Below are 19,918 nucleotides of genomic sequence, written 5' to 3'. Positions count from 1 at the left end.
TTTTTTTTTTTTTTTTTTTTTTTTTTTTTTTTTTTTTTTTTTTTTTTTTTAATGCCTTGAGTGATTATATTTTTATCAATTTTTAATAAAGCTGCATGATTCTGGTCTCAATTAAGCTTGTATTCTAAAAGAACAGACTCCATCGATGTCTACAACGTGAGATACGAACAAAGGAAGGAAGGTAGCTGAAAGTAGCGTGTGTGTGACTAGAGGTTGAAAGTGATAGGTCTAGTCCAATTGAACCGATTTACCTTTTTTAATTTTCTCTACTCGAGGAATTTGAAAAAATTAGACAACTCGAATCAAACATCAAAGTAACTTTTGAACCATAAAAGTAGCATCTCGAGCTTTAGATTAATGGATTGTTGTAGCATGTTTGAACACATGCTACAAGAGACGTGTTATTAGATTTTAGTATCGAACCAAGCTAAAATTATTGATCATAAGCATGTTGAATTCATAGGAAGTTCAATTTTTCCGAAATTAATTAAACAAACTCAAAATTGAATGACAAACTCAAGTGACTCCCGCGGATTTATCAAGTAATTAGGGTTGACAAACTCTCCCTCGAATTTACGTCTTTGAATAATATGACATTTTCAACTTTTTTTTAAAAAATAACTAATCTATTATTAAAAGTTAAATTAAATTTTATGTGAACATTAAAATTTATAAAACACAAATGAAATTTTATATCGGAAACACAAATGAAAGTTCCGAGACCTATTAAATTATTTTAAAAGTTTAGAGACCTATTACACCATTATTAATATTTAAAGTTTAATTTAAAAATAATAAAATAAAACAATTTAAAAATATATAATAAAAAATTATATATTTAACCAATAAACCTTGGGCTAGACAAAGAGCGCCCGTAGTAGCCAGCCACCTGGACGTGACCAGTTTCCATCAAATAATAGATTATTATCCAACTTTCTATTCATCAATTAATTATATTTCCATTTTTTCCAAAAATAATTCTAAAACTACCATATAATACAAATTTCATTTGTAATCATTACCCCAGTGGAGTGGACATAAATAAATAAATAAATAAATAAATATATATATATATATATATATATATATATATATATATAATTTAATTTTTTTTAATTTAAATGGCCCTAATTTTCATTTTACTAAATTTCACTCTAAGTAACGGCTATCTGTTTTATCTCTAAATTTGATAAGTACTTAGATTTTGATAATTTGATATGTTTTCTTTAAAGTATAAATTATTAAAGTTATAAATGGTTAGTTTTTACATTAATCAAACTCAAATATTATATTTTTTTATATCATTAAAGTTATATGTTTTCTTTATTAACGAGTGAATTTGTGAAAGTTAAATTTATGGTAAGAGTAAAATAATACCGTTGGGTTTTTACTATTAAAAGGCTTTATTTATTTCTTTATAGAGATATTTTTAATTTTATTCATTTAGATAAATATTCTGGGATTAAATTTATTTTTTTTACCGGCTTGATTTTAGTAGTTTAGATTTGTTTGTTAATTGGATTTTGACGTTAATTGCTTGATTTTAGACGTCTTGTTGATTAAATTTCGATCAATTAATTAATTGGTTGACTCAACATTTTATAATTCCGTTTATAAGACATTAATTTTGGTATTAATTCAAATTTAAAATATAAACCGAAGAAATTAAATATTTAACATTAAAATTTAACTAAAATACAATATTATTGCTTTAAATCACATATTGTTTAATGTATTACTATGGTAGGGCCCATATTTTTCATTCATTAGAGTTATTGAAAAGAAGACGAAATACACGAAAAAATATATAAATTATAAAGTTAGAATCATATTCATACTTATCTTATAGTAAATCCAATTATGGAATGGTTGATTTCTAAATAGTTGATACACAAGTTGAACATAAAAAATTTAAATAGTTTCGCCATTCTAATTATTTTAAAATATTTAAAAAAAAAAAAGAGACATAATTCAATAAATAAATTAAAATTAGAAAACAAAATCAATTTGTCATTTTAATTATTTTAATTATTATTTTTTCAGAACGTCATTATCCAGATATTTTTAATTAAAAAAATCCATTCTATTTTATCGTTGGTGGGCGCCCTTACCAAACAAAAATTAATAATAATTCCAAATTAAGATTTTGACTAAATTAAGAAGGAAAAAAAAAAAAAGCAAATAATTATCTTTTTGGGCAAAACGTAATTACAATTTAAAATTTATTTATATTTGAATTCGTATTATCCTCCGACTAATTTGCTCTACAGATTACATTTGAATCTATAAATACCATCTTCCCTCACCTTAATCGTCTCATTCATTTTTCTTCTTTTTCTACCTATTATTTTCTCTTTCTTTACTTTAATTTCACTCTTGCTCGGATGGCTTCTAACCACGGTTCTAGCCGCGGCGCGTTACCCACCGGCTCTGGCTTGATCGTCAGTTTCGGCGAGATGCTGATCGATTTTGTCCCGACGGTTTCCGGCGTGTCTTTGGCGGAGGCGCCTGGATTTCTTAAGGCTCCCGGCGGCGCTCCGGCAAACGTCGCGATCGCTGTTAGTCGACTCGGCGGACGCGCTGCCTTCGTTGGAAAGCTTGGCGAAGATGAGTTTGGACGTATGTTGGAAGGAATCGTTAAGGAAAACGGCGTTTCCGCCGCCGGGATCCGATTCGATCAAGGCGCAAGAACTGCCTTGGCTTTTGTCACTCTGCGCGCCGACGGTGAACGTGAGTTTATGTTCTACCGGAACCCTAGTGCCGATATGCTTCTCAAGCCGGAGGAGTTGGATCTCGATCTCATCAGATCCGTAAGTTATTTTTTTTATTATTATTTTTATTTAAATCGAATTTTCCCGGAAATTGACTAAGAGTAAGTGGGCCCCACTCTTAGATCTGTAGTACACAAGTAGTGATATTAATGGGTAGTTTCGAGATTTCGCTCTTTTCATGTGTGAATTCTCGATTATACCCATCAATCCCTCACCGATTAATGGTGGTTTCCGAGCAAGCCGCCGTGATCCCCTGTTTTTCGGCGTGAAATTTAGAGTCAAATTGAGAAATAATTTAAATGGGTATTGATTTTAGGCGAAGATCTTTCACTATGGATCGATAAGCTTGATCGTGGAGCCTTGCAGATCGGCCCATATGAAGGCGATGGAGGAAGCGAAGAAAGCAGGTGTTCTGCTTTCATACGATCCAAATCTGAGGCTGCCACTGTGGCCGTCAGCAAATGAGGCCCGTGAACAGATCAAGAGCATTTGGAACAGGGCCGACATCATCAAGGTAAGCGATGATGAGCTCAAATTCCTGACGCAGAGCGAGAAGGTGGATGATGAAACCGCCATGTCTCTGTGGCACGACGGGTTGAAGCTCCTCCTGGTCACTCTTGGCGAGAATGGGTGCAGATACTACACCAAGGTACTATTAGTAACGCACCTTTTTTTAATGTGTGGACACTGTTTTCTTAGCGGAGTTGTCGATGTGGGTCTTGATTCGTAGGGTCATCATATCAAATCTCTTACCTGTTGTCATTACCTCACATACTTGGCCCCATTGTTTGTTTCTAAAACACTCCATTCTTTGACATTTTCGCCACTTTTTGACCCCCACATTCTTCATCACAGAACTTCCGCGGGTCTGTGGATCCATTCAAGGTTAAGGCAGTGGACACTACTGGAGCTGGTGACTCATTTGTTGGTGCTCTTCTTTGCAAGATTGTGGACGACCAATCTGTTCTTCAGGTAGTGTAGTATTAGCTGTGTTTATTAAAATGATTATCAAACGAGATCTTAAAAGATAAACTGAAATTGTTGTCCGTTGTTGTAGGACGAGAAGAAATTGAGGGAGATATTAACGTTTGCGAATGCTTGTGGAGCCATTACAACAACCAAGAAGGGAGCAATTCCAGCTCTTCCATCGGAGGCCGACGTCGCAGCTTTGATCAAGGCTTCTCCATAGAAATCATTTTTCGTATTGGTTCAGTTCAGTTTAGTTTCTAATTTGTCTTTTGCAAATGAATTGAAAATTCAATTTTTTTGGGTTTATCATTCCTAGGGAGACTCTTGTGCTTAAGGTATTTACTGAATAAAAGCTTTTGTAGGTTTTGACATCTTATTTTTCCTACTATCTATATCATTTTCTCAATCAACAAGTTAGGTTTGAATTCTAATAACTCACATGTTGAATTTAATCTACAAAATTGGGACTACCAAATAAATATTGGATAATACAGATGTGACATTATTATATAGATGGCAATTATGTGGAAAGTGGATGCAAAACTTTATATTATAATATATGATGCATCTTATTGTACATATTGTAGATATGTTTAACAACCTAATCCGAAGTGAAAGAAAACAGAGAAAGATCCTTTGGAAAGCTGCACAATCCAGCACTTCATATAATTACACACTCAAATGCAAACTCAACCCAAATCACAACCCAACGGTCTAAATTCCAAACTAAGAAAGAAAATCAGAGTATGAGAATGGATGAAATTGGGCTTAATTCAAATATTTAAATCAAATTTAATTTATAAATCTAATTCAAATATTTAAATCAAATTTAATTTAAATAACTAAATAAATCTAAATCATCCCATGGTTCTAACTTCAACAAAGCATTCAATTTTAGTGGTTTAGTCATCTAACTTGAAGTGGCATTTTTCACAAATTTTCTCTTATTTTCATATTTGTCATTCCTTACCTTAATTCCGAATTCCCTTATGAGAAGAAAATAAGTTTCGTAGTCTCTAAATTATACGCCCTCCTCTGGTTCTGGTTGAATTCTAATGCACCAACTCCACCAATCTTGATTCTGACTTGAAAGCTTGATAGCAGAGCTACAAGGGAATAATAGTTGACTTGTCTTGATTTTGACCCACAGCTATTCCAATACCTTATTTAACCATGGCATACACATGAAGCTGCAATAATAGTTGACTTGTCTTGATTTTGACCCACCATGGCATACGCATGAAGCTGCTGCTCTGGGAAAGATAGACTTACTATTGGTTGTTTCTGAAGCTGGAGCTATGAATTCTGCTCTGAGGAAGATAGACGTACTATTGGTTGTTTCTGAAGCTGTAGCTATGAATTTTGCTCTATGGAAGATAGACTTACTATTGGTTGTTTCTAAAGCTGCAGCTATGAATTCTACTTTGTGGAAGATAGACTTACTATTGGTTGTTTATTTGATGACTATGATATTGCTCCATAACTCAATAAGAACACAGCCTGAAGTACTCTTTCTCTCATCTAAATCTCCAGCTTAATCACTTTCTGTGTATGCAACAAAATCATCATCTCCTCCTTTCCGATAGAAAATTCCAAACCAAGTTGTTCCCTTCAAATAACTTAGTACCCTTTTTGCTGCCCGTAAATGAAGCATAGTGGGATTCTCCATCTATCTACTAATCTGACTCACTACAACCATTATGTCTGGTCTAGTTGCTATGAGATAATTAAGACTGCCTACAACTTGCTTATAGTAGGTTTTGTCCACGTTTATTCCATCTTCATCTTTCATAAGTTTGCATCCAGGGACAATAGGATTATGAATAGAATTACTTTTGTCCATTCCAAATCGCTTCAGCACCTCCAAAGCATACTTCTTCTGACTTATAAAAATACCACTGGATTTTTGTAAGACTTCAAGGCCGAGAAAATACCTCATCTTACCGAGATCTATCATGTCAAACTCATTTTTTCATGGAAGTTTTATACTCAGTAAACATTAATTCATCATTTCCAGTAAACACGAGATCATCGACATAGAAACTAATTAATACTTTGACTTCTTTTCCTCTCTAGATGAACAAAGTATGCTATAGTCACACTTCTCAAAACCTTCCTTCATAAAATAGGCTTCTATATGGCTGTACCAAGCACGTGGAGCTCGCTTAAGCCCATAGAGTGCCTTCTTTAACTTGTAAACCTTCTGCTCATGTCCCTTTTGCACATATCCACAGGGTTGCTCCACAAAGACCTCTTCATTCAAATCACCATATAGAAATGCAGATTTCACATCCAGCTGATAGATGGACCAGCCTCTTTGAGCTGCAAGTGCTACCACCAAACGAATTGTCTCCATGCGCGCAATAGGTGCAAATACTTCAGTATAGTCTACCCCATGCTCTTGAGTATACCCGTTTGCTACAAGCCTAGCCTTGTATTTGTCGACTTCCCATTTTCATTGAATTTCGTCTTATAAATTCATTTTACTCCAACCTTCTTTCCGCCCTTAGGTAACTCCATCAATTCCCATGTGTCATTTTTGTTTATTACTTCCATTTCCAGATCCATGGCTTGCCTCAATTTCTCACTCTTCAATGCGTCTTCAAAGTTTACGGGATCAGTAGTGGTAGACATGGCTAAGTGAACTTCCTTGTCTTCTTCAGAAAGATCTTCTCTTGTTACATAGTCTCTCACCCATACTGGTGGTCTCCTATTTCTCCTTTTATTCGAGCTAGGAGAGTTTGCTTCAGCCGGAGAAGGAGAGCTTGCTTCAACCAAAGAGCCAGAGGAAATATTTTCCTCTGCAGCTTCTATATCAAATTTGATCCCTTCTTCATTTTCATCAAACACATCTGCCGCCTCCTCTTGATCACCCCATTTCAGATCGCACATAATGGATTCTTCATAGGTCTTATCCTAGTCTCAACTCTTATCTTCCTCGAATACAACATCCCTACTTATTATGATCCTTTGTGAAGTTGGATCATAGAGTCTGTAAGCATTTGACTCTTCACTAACTCCCAGCAAAACACAACTCAAACTTTTATCATCCAACTTAGTTCTTTTACGATCAAACACATGAACATGAGAGATACATCCAAAAACTCTAAAATGTTTAACTGAAGGTTTGACTCCACTCCAAGTTTCTTTTGGATTTTTATTTTTGACCGCCAATGTTTGACTTCGATTCAGTACATGCACAGTCCAGCTAACTGCTTCAGGCCAGAAACTTTTCGAAATTTTCTTTTATGAAATCATACTATGAACCATATTCATAATAGTTCTTCTTTTCGTTCCGCAACTCCGTTCTGGTGTGGCGTGTATGCAGCTGTCAGTTGTCTTTGTATACCATTTACATCACAAAAATTGGTGAATTCTTGTGATGTAAACTCTCCTCCTCGATCAGTTCATAAGACTTTAATAAATGAGTTTGTTTCCTCCTCAACATGAATCTTAAAGTTTTTAAATACAGGAAAGGGTTCTGATTTTTCTATTAAGAAATAAACTCATGTTTTTATGCTGAAGTCATATGTGAAAGTAATAAAGTACCTTTTCTTGCTGTTTGAGATGGGTTTGATCTATCCACAAATATCAGCATGCACCAATTGGAGAATTTTTGAAGCTCGCCATGCGCTCCTTTTGGAAACAAGTGCCTTTGTTGCTTACCCATCAGACAGTTTTTACACAGTTTCAATGGAGACTTGAGCTGTGGTAAACCATCCACCATCTTCTTTTGCTAAACAGTCTTTAATCCCTTAAAACCCAAATGTCCATATCTACTGTGCCAAAGTTGCTCAATATCTTCTGTGATTGTATTGAGAAAAGTGGATGCTACAGGCTGAGATATAGCATGTAGTACGAACATTCGATTCGAAGACATCTTTATCTTCATAATTAAGCCTCTCTCAGGATGAAACACCTTGCACGTTTCATTTTGAAACAAAAAGGTAAGTCCCTTTGCTTGCAATTTACCAATACTCAACAAATTGTTCTTCAACTCTGACACATAAAACACTCCTGTGATTATCAGTATGATTTCATTCACTTGCAGCCATACATTACCCTTTCCAGTTACAGCCATACTTGAGTTGTTGTCCAGCTTCATATTCACGTAAGCCATCAGCGACATCTCTTCTTGAGTCTTTGCATAGTTTGCCTCCTTCTCCTTGCTTTGACATTCCCATTGAAAATGTCCATGCTTGTGACAATTATAGCACTCCACTGTGGCCTTGTTAAAGGTTTGTCTGCCTCGTCCTCTTCCTTTGCCTCTAAAGCTTACGACCTTAACTCCTTTCTCCAGAGTGTTCACCATGAGTGATCTTCAAAGTGTGTTCTTCTTCAACATGAGAACACTTACAGATTCTTGCCTTCATGTGAAACATTTCAAATTCCTTCTAAAGAGCTTGCAAATGTGCACTCTTTACCCATGTTGAACCTTGATATTTCTGCTTCATAGAATCCCATATGTTCTTTGTTGTATCCTTGTTGAGGATTGTCTCCAAGATCGAACGATCTAATGCTTGAAATAGATAATTCTTTCTTTCAAATCTTTCAACTTCCAATCTTCAATATGCTTCTTCTAGACATCTGTGGAAACGATGTCTTCTGTTGCTGCAAAACTCCCATTCTCCACCAAATCCCAGTACTCCTTTCGCAAAAAGTTTTCCATGAGCATCGCCCAATGATCATAGTACCCATCAAATTTCAGAATTGCAGGTTGCACAAATGAACTCTTCATCGACATACTTTTATTATGACACGCAGAAGACTGTTGCTCCTAGTTTTAGCTTTATTTTAGGGCATGACTCTGATACCAAATGTTAGGAACCGAGAGAAAAAACTAGAAAGATCACAAGAATGAGGAGAAATCTTACCTTATGAAATTTGAAATTGGCTATTATATAGTGTTGAAAACATATCAAATCCAGTAGGACTAAATCTAGTATGACTAAATCAAATCTAATTCAAATACTTTATTTATTTTAATCGAATAATTAAGGTATATACTTTATTTATTTTAATATTTAATATTATATCATAAGTATATCTAATATATTTAATCAAATTAATATATCTCACACACACACTTAAATCTATTTTTTCTTTTACATACACACAATTAAATCTATTTTTTCTTTTACATTTAATATATTTAATATTAATTTAAAGTTTTGAAATTTTCCTTTGAACATTTTATTGTTACTGTGTATATATATAAAATCAATTCATTAACTATATCACTCTATAATAGAGTTGGTATATATTAATTTAAAGTTTTGACTGTATGGCGAGTTATATCTATATAATCATTACAAGTAAGTCAATCTTCCACAAGTTGTTCATCATTACAGTTGGGTTAAAATTCTATTTTACCTCTGGAATTACATCTTTCACTTTACGTATCATTGATTCTCTAATGAAAAACTTGTTTATGATCAAATCATAAATTGAGTCATTCTCGGGTCAATGAGAGGGTGAGCCCATTGTTAAGTTCCAAAATAAGTATTTAAGACAACAACTCATCTACTTTCCTTATATGAAAAAGACCTGAATTTCATCTCATTATATTATGTTTCAAACTCCTTATTTGATAAGTCCCCAAAATGGTAGGTATGTTGAATCGATTACAAAGAGTCATTCTCACCCAAGTAAATTAAAGAAAAAGCTCTCACACAAGTAGAAGTTCATAATTTTCTCAAGATTAAAATCGTGTTGTATATGATCATCCTGTGAAATATTAATCTCTCAATTAACGGATTTATAAAGAATGATTAATTATTTTTTGGTTCAGTCTTAAACAAACTCATTGTATAGATACCTCACTCACATGTTTCCATATGAACGATTTGGATCAAATCATCTATAACGATTACAAAGTGGGTCATATCAATAGTGTTACTAGGATAAGGAACACAACTTTATCCATATACTATAGAACCTTTGGGTTATTACTTGAATACGATCCTCTTATATGTCAACCACATATTATTTAAGATTGCATTAATAACCTTGAATTTTTATACCATAGATAATATTAAATTGTAAATGAAATAATGAAAATTATTATTAAAAATTAAATAATTAATTATGAGACTTTAGGGCATAAATCTCAATAACTCTACTACCATGCATGTAGTGACGTCTCTATCTTATTAGAAAAATAGGGTCATTATAGTATGTGACACCTAAGCAAAAAGAGTGATACATGTATGAAACGAGACCACATCCGAATAAGAGGGATCCTAGAGATAAGATGACTAAGAAAGGCTTAAAAAAATTGAAAGTCACTACTTACACCAACAGAGTGCACATTCCTTTTCGGTGGCTCAATCATAGAGACTCCATAGTTAAACGTGTTTTTCTTAGAACAATTCTATTGTTGGTGACCTCTTGAGAATTTTTCTAAGATGTATGCAAGTGAGGATAAAACATGCTAGAAGAATTTATGTAAGTTGTTAGGATAATATAGTATTCATTCTTAGAAGCGAGGAGTATGTAATGGACCATGTTACAGAGGAATTTCAGGGCCATCAGGTGTCGAATTCGAATTCTGAATTTTGGTCCGAATCTTGGGCATGGGTCGTTACAAACGGTATCGGAGTAATACCTCTCCCAATAAGATATGGCTCGAGGAAAAACCAAAGCAGAAGCTAGGATAACTAAGGTGGAAGCTAGGACAAACTAGCTCTGGTGAGCATGTGACACCTGAGTAAAAGAGAGACTCGAAATCAAAGGCTGGACTAACAGACTATGCAATAAAAACGTATAAAAAGTGATAGACAAGAAGAAATTACACAAAATTTTTAGCAATTACGTAGAAGAATTAAAATCAAAATAAAGTATTCAAGTAGTGTATGTTTTTCATGAAAAAGTATGTGTATGGATCACAAAAACGTATGACATATCTAAAACATGAACATGTACAGACTCCTAGACACTCCAAGATACCTCACTCTGGCTTTAAGACTCCGCATGCGTTCTTGCCTCGAACCATGACATCACTCACCTGAAAAAAGAGAGTAGAAAGGAATGAGTATAAAAATACTCAGTATGCAGCCTACTTATAGGTTCTTTTCACATCATTATCTTAGTAGGTATCCACAGCCTTGTCTCGAGGTTCTAGAGTGTGCGAACTAAACTGCAACTCTCTTTTCTACAACTTAGGAGGCTTGCCCACCTTATGCAGTGGATGATCAGTGTCCTGAGGTGAGACACAACCTCACAAGTAAAACTAAGGGGACAGTATGACTGGATCTGAATAAGTAACTCTCTCTGAACATCATCCATGGAGGTTAGCTCACAATCCTCCCATGGAACAATACATCCTAAAATCTGGGGTTGCGAACCCCTGTGTGCCGGTCAGCTACTAAGTCATCCTATATGGTTCCACGTTCTCCCTCTCAGGGACGGATTTCTATGGTCCAGGGGTTCTATTCAGAAGACCCCTTAGCTATCACCACTAGGTTGGGACACAGGTCACACTTACCTATCCGACGTTGCCTAGCTCAACGATCTCAATATCGGAGTTCTGGCTCGACAGTACGGTATCAAAGATGAGAGGGAAGTGGAGGTTCTGGTGATATTATCCACACTGCTCAACTCTAGCGGGCTACCTACAGTTACCGTGGTGTCCTTCTAGTCTTTCTAAGGCGTGTTTTAGTGGCTTAGACTTGGATGCATTCATCTATAGGATTCTCGTGCAAGATCACACAAACCTATCGTTGTCTAGAATACTGGGATCTAGGTCCGCTGGTAATCGCTTCGCGGGCTTAAATTCACAGTATTCTAGAGGTATCCCCATTCTAGGGTTTCGTCTAGCCTACTTAGTCTCAAGTGCCCTAGTCTAAGCTCGTAGTTTTCTTCCCATTCGCAACAAAGATAACACAAGCAATCATGCACTAGAGTTAACATGCAGCAGTTCATGCAATATTAACAAACATGCTCAATGGGAAGATAACGTTTGTATTCACCATGAACACAGATTTCACAAATTTTCCTTCCTCATGAATACATACATTATCACAATCTCAATCTAAGCAGATTTCATAATCGTTTATATCTAGTTTCCTGTGATTTCCTTAATTAATTCATTTCTATGGTTTCCATACTAATATACTAGGTTCAACTAGCTAGGTTTGCCAATATGACAGCACGCATGCTTATTCCGAGCGGTTCCTACAAGTACTGCCCGTAGGAATCAAAATTGTTACTTACTTGGTTGACGCATGCCTTCTTGAGTTCGAATTACTTACCGAGAGGGTTCCAAAAATTCTAAAATTTTCTTGATGGGTCCTAATTCACATAATAATAAGGTCAGTATTGAAATCAAGATGAAAAACAAGTAAACGGAGGCCGAACGGAAGAATAAGGATGACTCACGCTCCTACAAGCGTGATTCACGCACTATGGAGGGGTTCCTACGTGCGGTTTCCACGCACACGTATCCACGCATGAAGATTATGCGCAGTCACGGCTTGACTCAGGTCAGAGCGATTTGGAGGTAAAGCAATTTGCGTGGTTTTGAGTCGCGTGCAGTTCGTTGGTCCGGACTTGGGTCGATTCGAATCCACGTGCCTGACGCATGTCTGCTAGCGAGTAGGGACGCGTCTCTCCAGCCTGAAATTGCACGTGTCGCTTGTCGGTTCCACCACGCTCCTCCATACGCTGATCGATGCATGACAGTGATCCTCTCTCTCTCCTCCTACGTGTTTCCAAATTTTCCAGATGTTAGGGTTTTCATGTTTTTGATCCATTTTCTTCAGATATTTTTATCTTCCAATCCGTAATCCAAATTGACAAGGTTTCTTCATGAACATTGTAGATCTCATATTTTACTCCTTCAATATAATTTTCTTATATTTTTTTGATAATCACAAGTCATATTACTTGAGTACGAATTTGGAGAAAAATACGAGTTCTTACCTAAAATCGCATTTTCTTGAAACTCCGATTTGAGTGCAAATCTTGGCCGCCTTCACTCCAAAACTTGAGGACATCACACTGCTGAGGGTAAAATTCCAAGAATCAACACAAAAATGCCGCTAACACATGAAAATCTCGATAAACATCTTAATCTAGACTTTCGAGGATTAACCTCAAGTTCTTAGACATTTTTGACGAAATAGGAAAGTACAATTCATGAGAGCACCTCCTTGCCTTGGACTGCTGAAGGTTTATGTTCAGGATTCTCAAATCTCCAGCATCGATTTTTTGTTAGATCTTCTCCTCTTGCCTAAAACCCTAATCTCTTTTCTTTCTTCTTGCTACTCTCTTCTTTCTTCTTTCTACTCTCTTCTTTCATTCTCTTTCTTGTTATGACCTACCTAACCAGATTACTCAAGTAAGAGTAGGGGCAAAATGACCGTTTTGCCACTACGTTGACCTTGACAATTTTTTTTCCTCATCTTATAACTATCCCGAGCATAGATTTCTTCTTCGTCAAAACTTAATCACTTATTCTTTTCAATTCTCTTTGTTGTTAGTGTGAAAAGAGCATACATCTAAGGAGTATTTATAAGGGAGAAAACAATAACTAGTTTCCTAATCTTTTTCCTTAAAGTTAAAAACCACTATCCATCTTCCTAGTTAAAGCACTAAACTTTGTTCACCATTTGCAACTACTAACAATTCTACTAAAGTTGCTCCATGACTTAGTAACTTATTCTACTAAGTCTACTAATATTTGACTAAAGTTACTCCATAATTTAGTAACTTATTAAACTAAGTCAAGTTTATTATCTCATAGACATTAGCCTTTTTTGTTAAATAAATCTCACTAATTTGTGAAATAAATCTCATACACACTAATGATAGAACGCTATGATACCAATTTGTGAAAATACACTACTTGCATATTTGTGAAAGAGATGTCGAGAGAGGAGAGATAAAGAGATAAAGAACACTGAGTTTTTCTAAAAAACCCTTTTCTATTACTTTTCTACCTTCTTTTTTTTCTCTGCTCTTTTCCTTTTCCTTTTCTTTTGCTCTGTTTCTTTGTTTTTTTGCTCTCTGACTTTACAATAAAGGACTAGGTATTTATAAGTTTTTCTAACTCTAATAATAGGTACGAGAGAGCCACCCATAAACGTGCCATTATTTCTAGAAGGCTCTTGGTCTTTTCTTTCATGGCTGACTTTTCAAATTAAGCTCTCCTAACAAATTTACTAAAATTGGCATTTAGCATTTGAAGTTTATTCAACAAAACTCCCCCATAAACTTAAATACTCCTGCCATCGGTCATGCCAATCATCTTCTTTTATTTGTCAAAAAGTACTTTCGGTAGCGGTTTTGTAAAGATGTCCGCAACTTGATCCTGACTTGCTACATGCAGCAATTCCGCGCTTCCTTCCTTCACATGATCTCGGATGAAGTGAAAACGAATGTCAATGTGTTTGCTTCTTTCATGGTTCATTGGGTTCTTTGCCAACTCGGTTGCTGATTTTTTGTCAACTTGAATTACGGTTGCACCTCATTGCTTTAGCTCCATCTTGCTCAACAAATTTCTAAGTCATATCGTGTGACACACACACCAAGAGGCTGCTACATACTCAACCTCACACGTTGAGAGTGTCACGATCGGTTGTTTCTTTGAAAGCCAAGTAAATGTTGTGTTACCCATGAAGAATACATAACCCCATATACTTTTCCGATCGTCTATGTCTCCGTACCAATCTGTTGGGGAAAGGGATAGAGAAAGAAATAGGAAAAAATAAAATAGATCAAAGCTGTAGTCCTTTATTATTGTTTTCTCACTCTATGCTTACAGAGTTAAGCAATTCCAATATTTATAGGCTTATACACTGGAACTGAAATAGTAAATTATGAAAATCTAGATAAATTTAAATCTACAAACAATCTCCTAAAATCTTGGTAGTTTGAATATTTGAATCATATCTCAACTACTTTAAATCATATCTCAATTTTGAATACTTTGAATCATATCTCAACACTCTCTCTTGATTCAAAGTTGCATATGTCAAGTATAGAGCTTTTCTTTTGACAAAGCCTTTGTAAGTATGTCTGCTTTAACTTGTATAATGTCTGTCTTAGCTTGTATACCTTTGTTTCTTTGTTTTTCTTTATGAACCCCTCTAGTTGTGTTAAATAGACCTCTTCTTGTAAATCGCCATAGAATTTTTCGTTTGGTAAGTCAACCATTATCTCATGTTCCATTTTTCTCAATGGACTGCATCTCTACTACCATAGCTTTCTTCCACTCTTCTTTTTCAATTGCTTCTTCATAACTCATAGGGTCTGAAACAGTAAGAGCAAATTGACATGATACATATATGTTAGCTAAAGATTTATACTTCCTTGGAGGAGTCTCATCCAAAAGTTCTTCAAGAGAAGAGTTGCTATTTAGTGATGCTGAAGATGATGAATTTGACAAATTTTGTGTTGCAGTGGAGGCACTACGAGATGCACTTGAGTTGACCCTTGTCTCTTCATTTTGAGAAACTTCAACTGTAATCTCTTGCTGCTCCTGTTCTTTACTCCAATCCCAACTCACGTTTTCATTAAATATTACATATCTTTTCACTAAGGGGGTTGTATAATTTATATGTCTTTGATTGAGTACAATAGCCAATGAAAATGCATTTTTCAGACTTTTCATCAAGCTTTTAACGAGTTTGAGGATGTTTCAAAGCATAAGCAACACAACCAAAAACTCGTAAATGACTTACAGATGGTTTCTTTCCATGTCATGCTTCATAAGGAGTTCGATTTTTTCGTTCAGCGATTCCATTTTGTTTTGGAGTGTAGGGAGCTGTTAAATCCCTTTGGATGCCCTCTTCTTCACAAAACATATTGAACTCTTTAGATATAAACTCGCCACCTGTGTCTTTGTCAAGAATTTTAATGTGACAGCCATTTTGGTTCTCCACCATAGCTTTAAAGATCTAGAACTTCTGAAAAGTTTATGAATTATGTTGTAGGAAGTAAACCCAGCTCGTGTGACTATAGTCATCAATGAATAGTAAAAAGTATATACTCTCACCCAAGGACTTCATTTTCATTGGCCCACATAAATCAGCATGAATTAGTTCTAGACAATGTGAAGCTCTTTTAGCTTTTCCAACAGGAGAGGACTTCCTAGTCTACTTGCCATAAATGCATCCTTCACATAAATTAGTTGAATCAATTGTTGGTAATCTGAAAACCATACTTTTATCCATGAGTATTTTTAGGCCCTTCATATAAAAATGTCCATATCAAGATGTCATAATGTCGAGTCATCTTTTGTGCTAGCAGTAAGAGCAAAATCCTCTATGTTAGAAACATCTAGTGGAAACATCTTATTTGAAGTCATGACAATTTGAACTTTATGGCCTGATTTTTTATGTGTAATGACACATGTGTTGTCATCAAATAGAACAAAATTTCCTCTCGTCATCAATTGTCCAACACCCAATAAATTGTACCCTAAATCAGGTACAAATTGAACATTATCTAATTGTTTTATCTTACCATGACTGGTTTCGACTTTCAGTGTACATTTTCCCTCAACTTGCATCTCTTTTGTATTTCCAAGTTGCACCTTAATTTTTTGCATCTCATCAAACTCTTTGAATAAGGATTTGGTGCCTGTCATATGGTTCGAGCATCTGCTATCAACAAACCATAAGTCACATTTTTTTTGGATTAGTATCAATACACGCCATAAAAAGTTTTTCTTCTTCTTCTTCATTTTCTACTGCAGAATTCGTTTGTTGATCTTTATACCAACAATCAGCTTTTGTGTGCCCATACCTTCTGCAATGGTAACATTGTAAGACCTTCCTTATATTACTTTGTTCATTGAACTGCCTTTGTCCATCATTTCTCCATCTATCCCTGTTATCATGACCACCATGGAAGCTGCGAAATTCTCCTCTTCCACGACTTCTACTTGCTAAATGAATATTTTCTCTTTCGTTGCCTTCGTTGTTAGCCTCCTTCACTTGTAGTGTCTTATCTTCATTCCTTTCTAATGATCTATTGATTCTTACCTCATGAGCCTGAAGCGAGCTCATCAGTTCATCAATGGAGAGTATTGATAGATCCTTAGCTTCTTCTATGGGAGCCACCACATGGTCAAACTTTGAAGTTAAAGCTTCTCAACATCTTTGCAACAATTGTTCATCTGAAATTTTCTCTCCACAACGCATCTGACTGACTATTGCCATTGCTCTTGACAAAAAGTCAGCAATTGATTCGCCATTCGTCATGAGCAGAGTTTCAAAATCATGTCTTAAAGATTGCAATTTCACTGTTATGACCTTTGAATCTCCTAGAAACTCCTTCGGTAGAATTGACCATGCTTGCTTTGATATAGTTGCTGTTGCAATTTGTGAAAAAATAGTCTCATGAACTGCTTGCTGAATAATGAATATAGCCTTGACATCATTTTTCTTGGTTTCTCTTAGTCTCTCCTTTTCTTCAATTGTGAGGTCTAATACATCAACAAACCCATGCTCCACCAAGTCTCATAGCTCCTGCGATCTGAGCAAGGTCTTCATCTTGGTCATATTTCTCACCATTAAAGATTAGTAACAGCAGTGCATAGGAAGAAAAAACCAGCTATTGCCATTTTTGTTTTGTGAAAAAAAAAAGATCACTCACTCTCATGTTAACATGAACCTGGCTCTGATACCAAATTTGTTGGGGAAAGGGATAGAGAAAGAGATAGGAAAAGATAAAATAAATCAAAACCAGTACTTTATTATTCTTTTCTCACTCTGTGAGTTGCACAATTCCAATATTTATAGGCTTATACACTAGACAAAAAATAATAAATTATGGAAGTCTAACAATCTCCTAAAATCTTGGTAGTTTGAATACTTTGAAACATATCTGTCACAGCCCAATATTTTACTACGGACAGTGACTAACGACACGACACAGATGCACAAGAGATTTAAATATGAAGTAGCGAAAATCATCAAATTTCAATAAAGTTTTTCGAACGATAAACACAGAACACAAGACCGTTTGGAAAATAAATTTAAAAAGAATGCGAATACAAAAATGATGACTAAGACTGGACTGACGCCCCGGGACAACCCATTCCTTTGTGACAATTCCCTTCAGATCACGCCCACTCTTGACCGACGCCTCGCGCCCCTGAAAAAAAAAGAAAACATAGCAAGGATGAGTATAAAAATTATACTCAGTAAGCCACCTACTTGTAGGCTCTTTTCGCATCTTAATTTAGCAGAACTCCCACGGTTTCCTAATTCGGTTCTAGGACATCGGGTTCTAACCTTAGTCTCTTGGGGCTTGCCCCTTGGGTTTCACCGGTTCATCGTCCTTTCATTAGTCACCTAGAGGTTCCTTATGCCAAGCTAATATGGTCGGTATCTCTCTATGAGGCGCTACCTCTACATGGCTATCTAGAACTACATGGTACCTAGCCTAGGGGTGTGCTGAATACCCCTACGCCCATATAGTCCTCCTATGGGGGGGCGCGACCCAACCCGTTCCCATGCAGCTAATGGGCTGTACGACGTGGGGACACATTTCCCATGCGAAATGGCTAAGAACAGTAAGGACTGATCAGGGACCCTTGGTCCTCCCACGAAGCTATAGATACCGTTCTCACGCTAGCAATCTATGAACCCCCTTAGGTACTTTCTTACCGTGGTAAACCGCTAAGTTTCTAGGGGAAAATTAAGTCTGTCTAGAGCGGCATATCGCTCCTAACCAAGATTCCCTAATCTTATCAAAGAAATGGGCCCTAGCAATTAACAGAGGGTGCATGTAATCTTCTTCTAACATCATAGTATGTGTTTCATGCAAACTAGGCATACCGGCTTAACGGGGCGATGACCTCCATCAAGCACCCAGAGCACGAAGTTCGCGCTCAATGGGGCGAATTCGTCCATCAAACACCCGAACCCGGCATACTCAATTCTACACATCAAATAACGCATGCATACATACGGCGGAAGCCTAAGGCATACAAGCGACACTCATGTAATTTACACAATTCAAACACAACAGATAAACTGACTAGTAACTTACATGAAGAGCTAATCTGAAGCAGAACTACTAGCATGCATGCAATCTGAGCGATTCCTACAAGTATTTCTTCCTAAATACCGGGTGGTGACTTACCTGGTTGACGCGTGCCCCTTCGCTAGCGTTTCTTTGCCCGTGAGGTGTCCAACACTACTGATTTCTCTAAATTAAGTCCCTATCCACGTAAAAACAGTATTAGAACTGGAGCCGGGACAAAAATTGAGAAAACAAAAAACAACCGGGCCAAACTGGCCGTTCCACGCGCGCTCACGCGCCCAGCAGCACGCTGGAAGTGCGTGGCCACGCGCGCGGGAAGGCGCCAGCCGCAGGCTGCACGCGCGCCTGCCATGCGCGCCCAATTCTGCACAGTCGCGGGTCGCCCGGCCCGGCCCGGTCCGGTCGGCTCGGCTCGCGTTGCGATTCGGCCCGGCTTGCAGGCCACACGTGTCGAAGCCTCGCTGGAGCTGTGTTGCTCCAGCCGGTGGTCGACGCGTGTCCGGCGCCTGTCGCCGCCCTCCGTCGCTCGCTGGCCGTTTTTTTTTTCTTTCTTCTCTGTCCTCTGAAAACCGAAACCCAGTCGATTTTTGTTTTCCGATTTTCATATCTTTCGATCCGTAGATCGGATCAATATGATTCCTTCGGCAACGTTCTAGATCGTGTTACAGGCTACGTCCTAGTATTCTTTTTATAATTTTTTTCTTGACTATCGGAGGATTTAAGAACGCCGGAAGTTCGCTCACCGTTCTCGGATGACCCTCGGATCTCCGCTTTTGGGTTGAGGTCTCGGCCAAACTTCTTCACAGACCGTGCGTGAGTTGTTCCTAGGTGAAGATTTCAACATTTTAGGGTCGATTCACGTAGGGGAAAACTCAGATCTGAGCAATATCGTTCAGAAACCTTACCCCGTGAAATGTTCTTAGGCTTTGATGGTGCGTAGGCCTTGATAGCCCCTCAATCCTGGTACGAGTCTCGTCTGGAGATGGATTCCGGCGGTGGTCCGTTAATCTTCCCGGCCGACCTCTCTCTAACCTCTTCTTTCTTTTGCAGGCAATCTGGCTAGATTTTCCTTGGACCCCTATTTGGGTTGGAGGGGCAAAATGACATTTTTGCCCCTCAGTTGACTTAGCCTTTTTTTTTTTTTTTTTTTTTTTTTTTTTTTTTTTTTTTTTTTTTTTTTT

General features: G+C 36.7%; 1 protein-coding gene and 1 long non-coding RNA gene across 2 annotated transcripts; one reads left to right on the top strand and one right to left on the bottom strand.

Annotated features, from left to right (window-relative positions):
* The first annotated feature begins 2,311 nt into the window (after positions 1 to 2,311).
* Positions 2,312 to 4,125, top strand: LOC111456549 (probable fructokinase-4). Its single transcript, XM_023098465.1, has 4 exons — positions 2,312 to 2,810; positions 3,088 to 3,420; positions 3,627 to 3,743; positions 3,829 to 4,125. The coding sequence occupies exons 1-4, from the start codon at positions 2,385 to 2,387 to the stop codon at positions 3,958 to 3,960; spliced, it is 1,008 nt and encodes a 335-aa protein (XP_022954233.1). The 5' UTR covers positions 2,312 to 2,384; the 3' UTR covers positions 3,961 to 4,125.
* Positions 4,126 to 19,285: 15,160 nt separating this feature from the next.
* Positions 19,286 to 19,795, bottom strand: LOC111456278. The gene is made up of 2 exons (XR_002712743.1): positions 19,643 to 19,795; positions 19,286 to 19,561 (listed from the first exon to the last, which is right to left on the bottom strand). It is a non-coding gene; the product is annotated as an uncharacterized LOC111456278 (long non-coding RNA).
* Positions 19,796 to 19,918: the final 123 nt, after the last annotated feature.

This window comes from Cucurbita moschata, unplaced genomic scaffold, assembly GCF_002738365.1.
Source record: "Cucurbita moschata cultivar Rifu unplaced genomic scaffold, Cmos_1.0 Cmo_Scf00018, whole genome shotgun sequence".
Lineage (NCBI taxonomy): Eukaryota > Viridiplantae > Streptophyta > Magnoliopsida > Cucurbitales > Cucurbitaceae > Cucurbita > Cucurbita moschata.
This window is presented reverse-complemented; position numbering and strand designations above follow the sequence as displayed.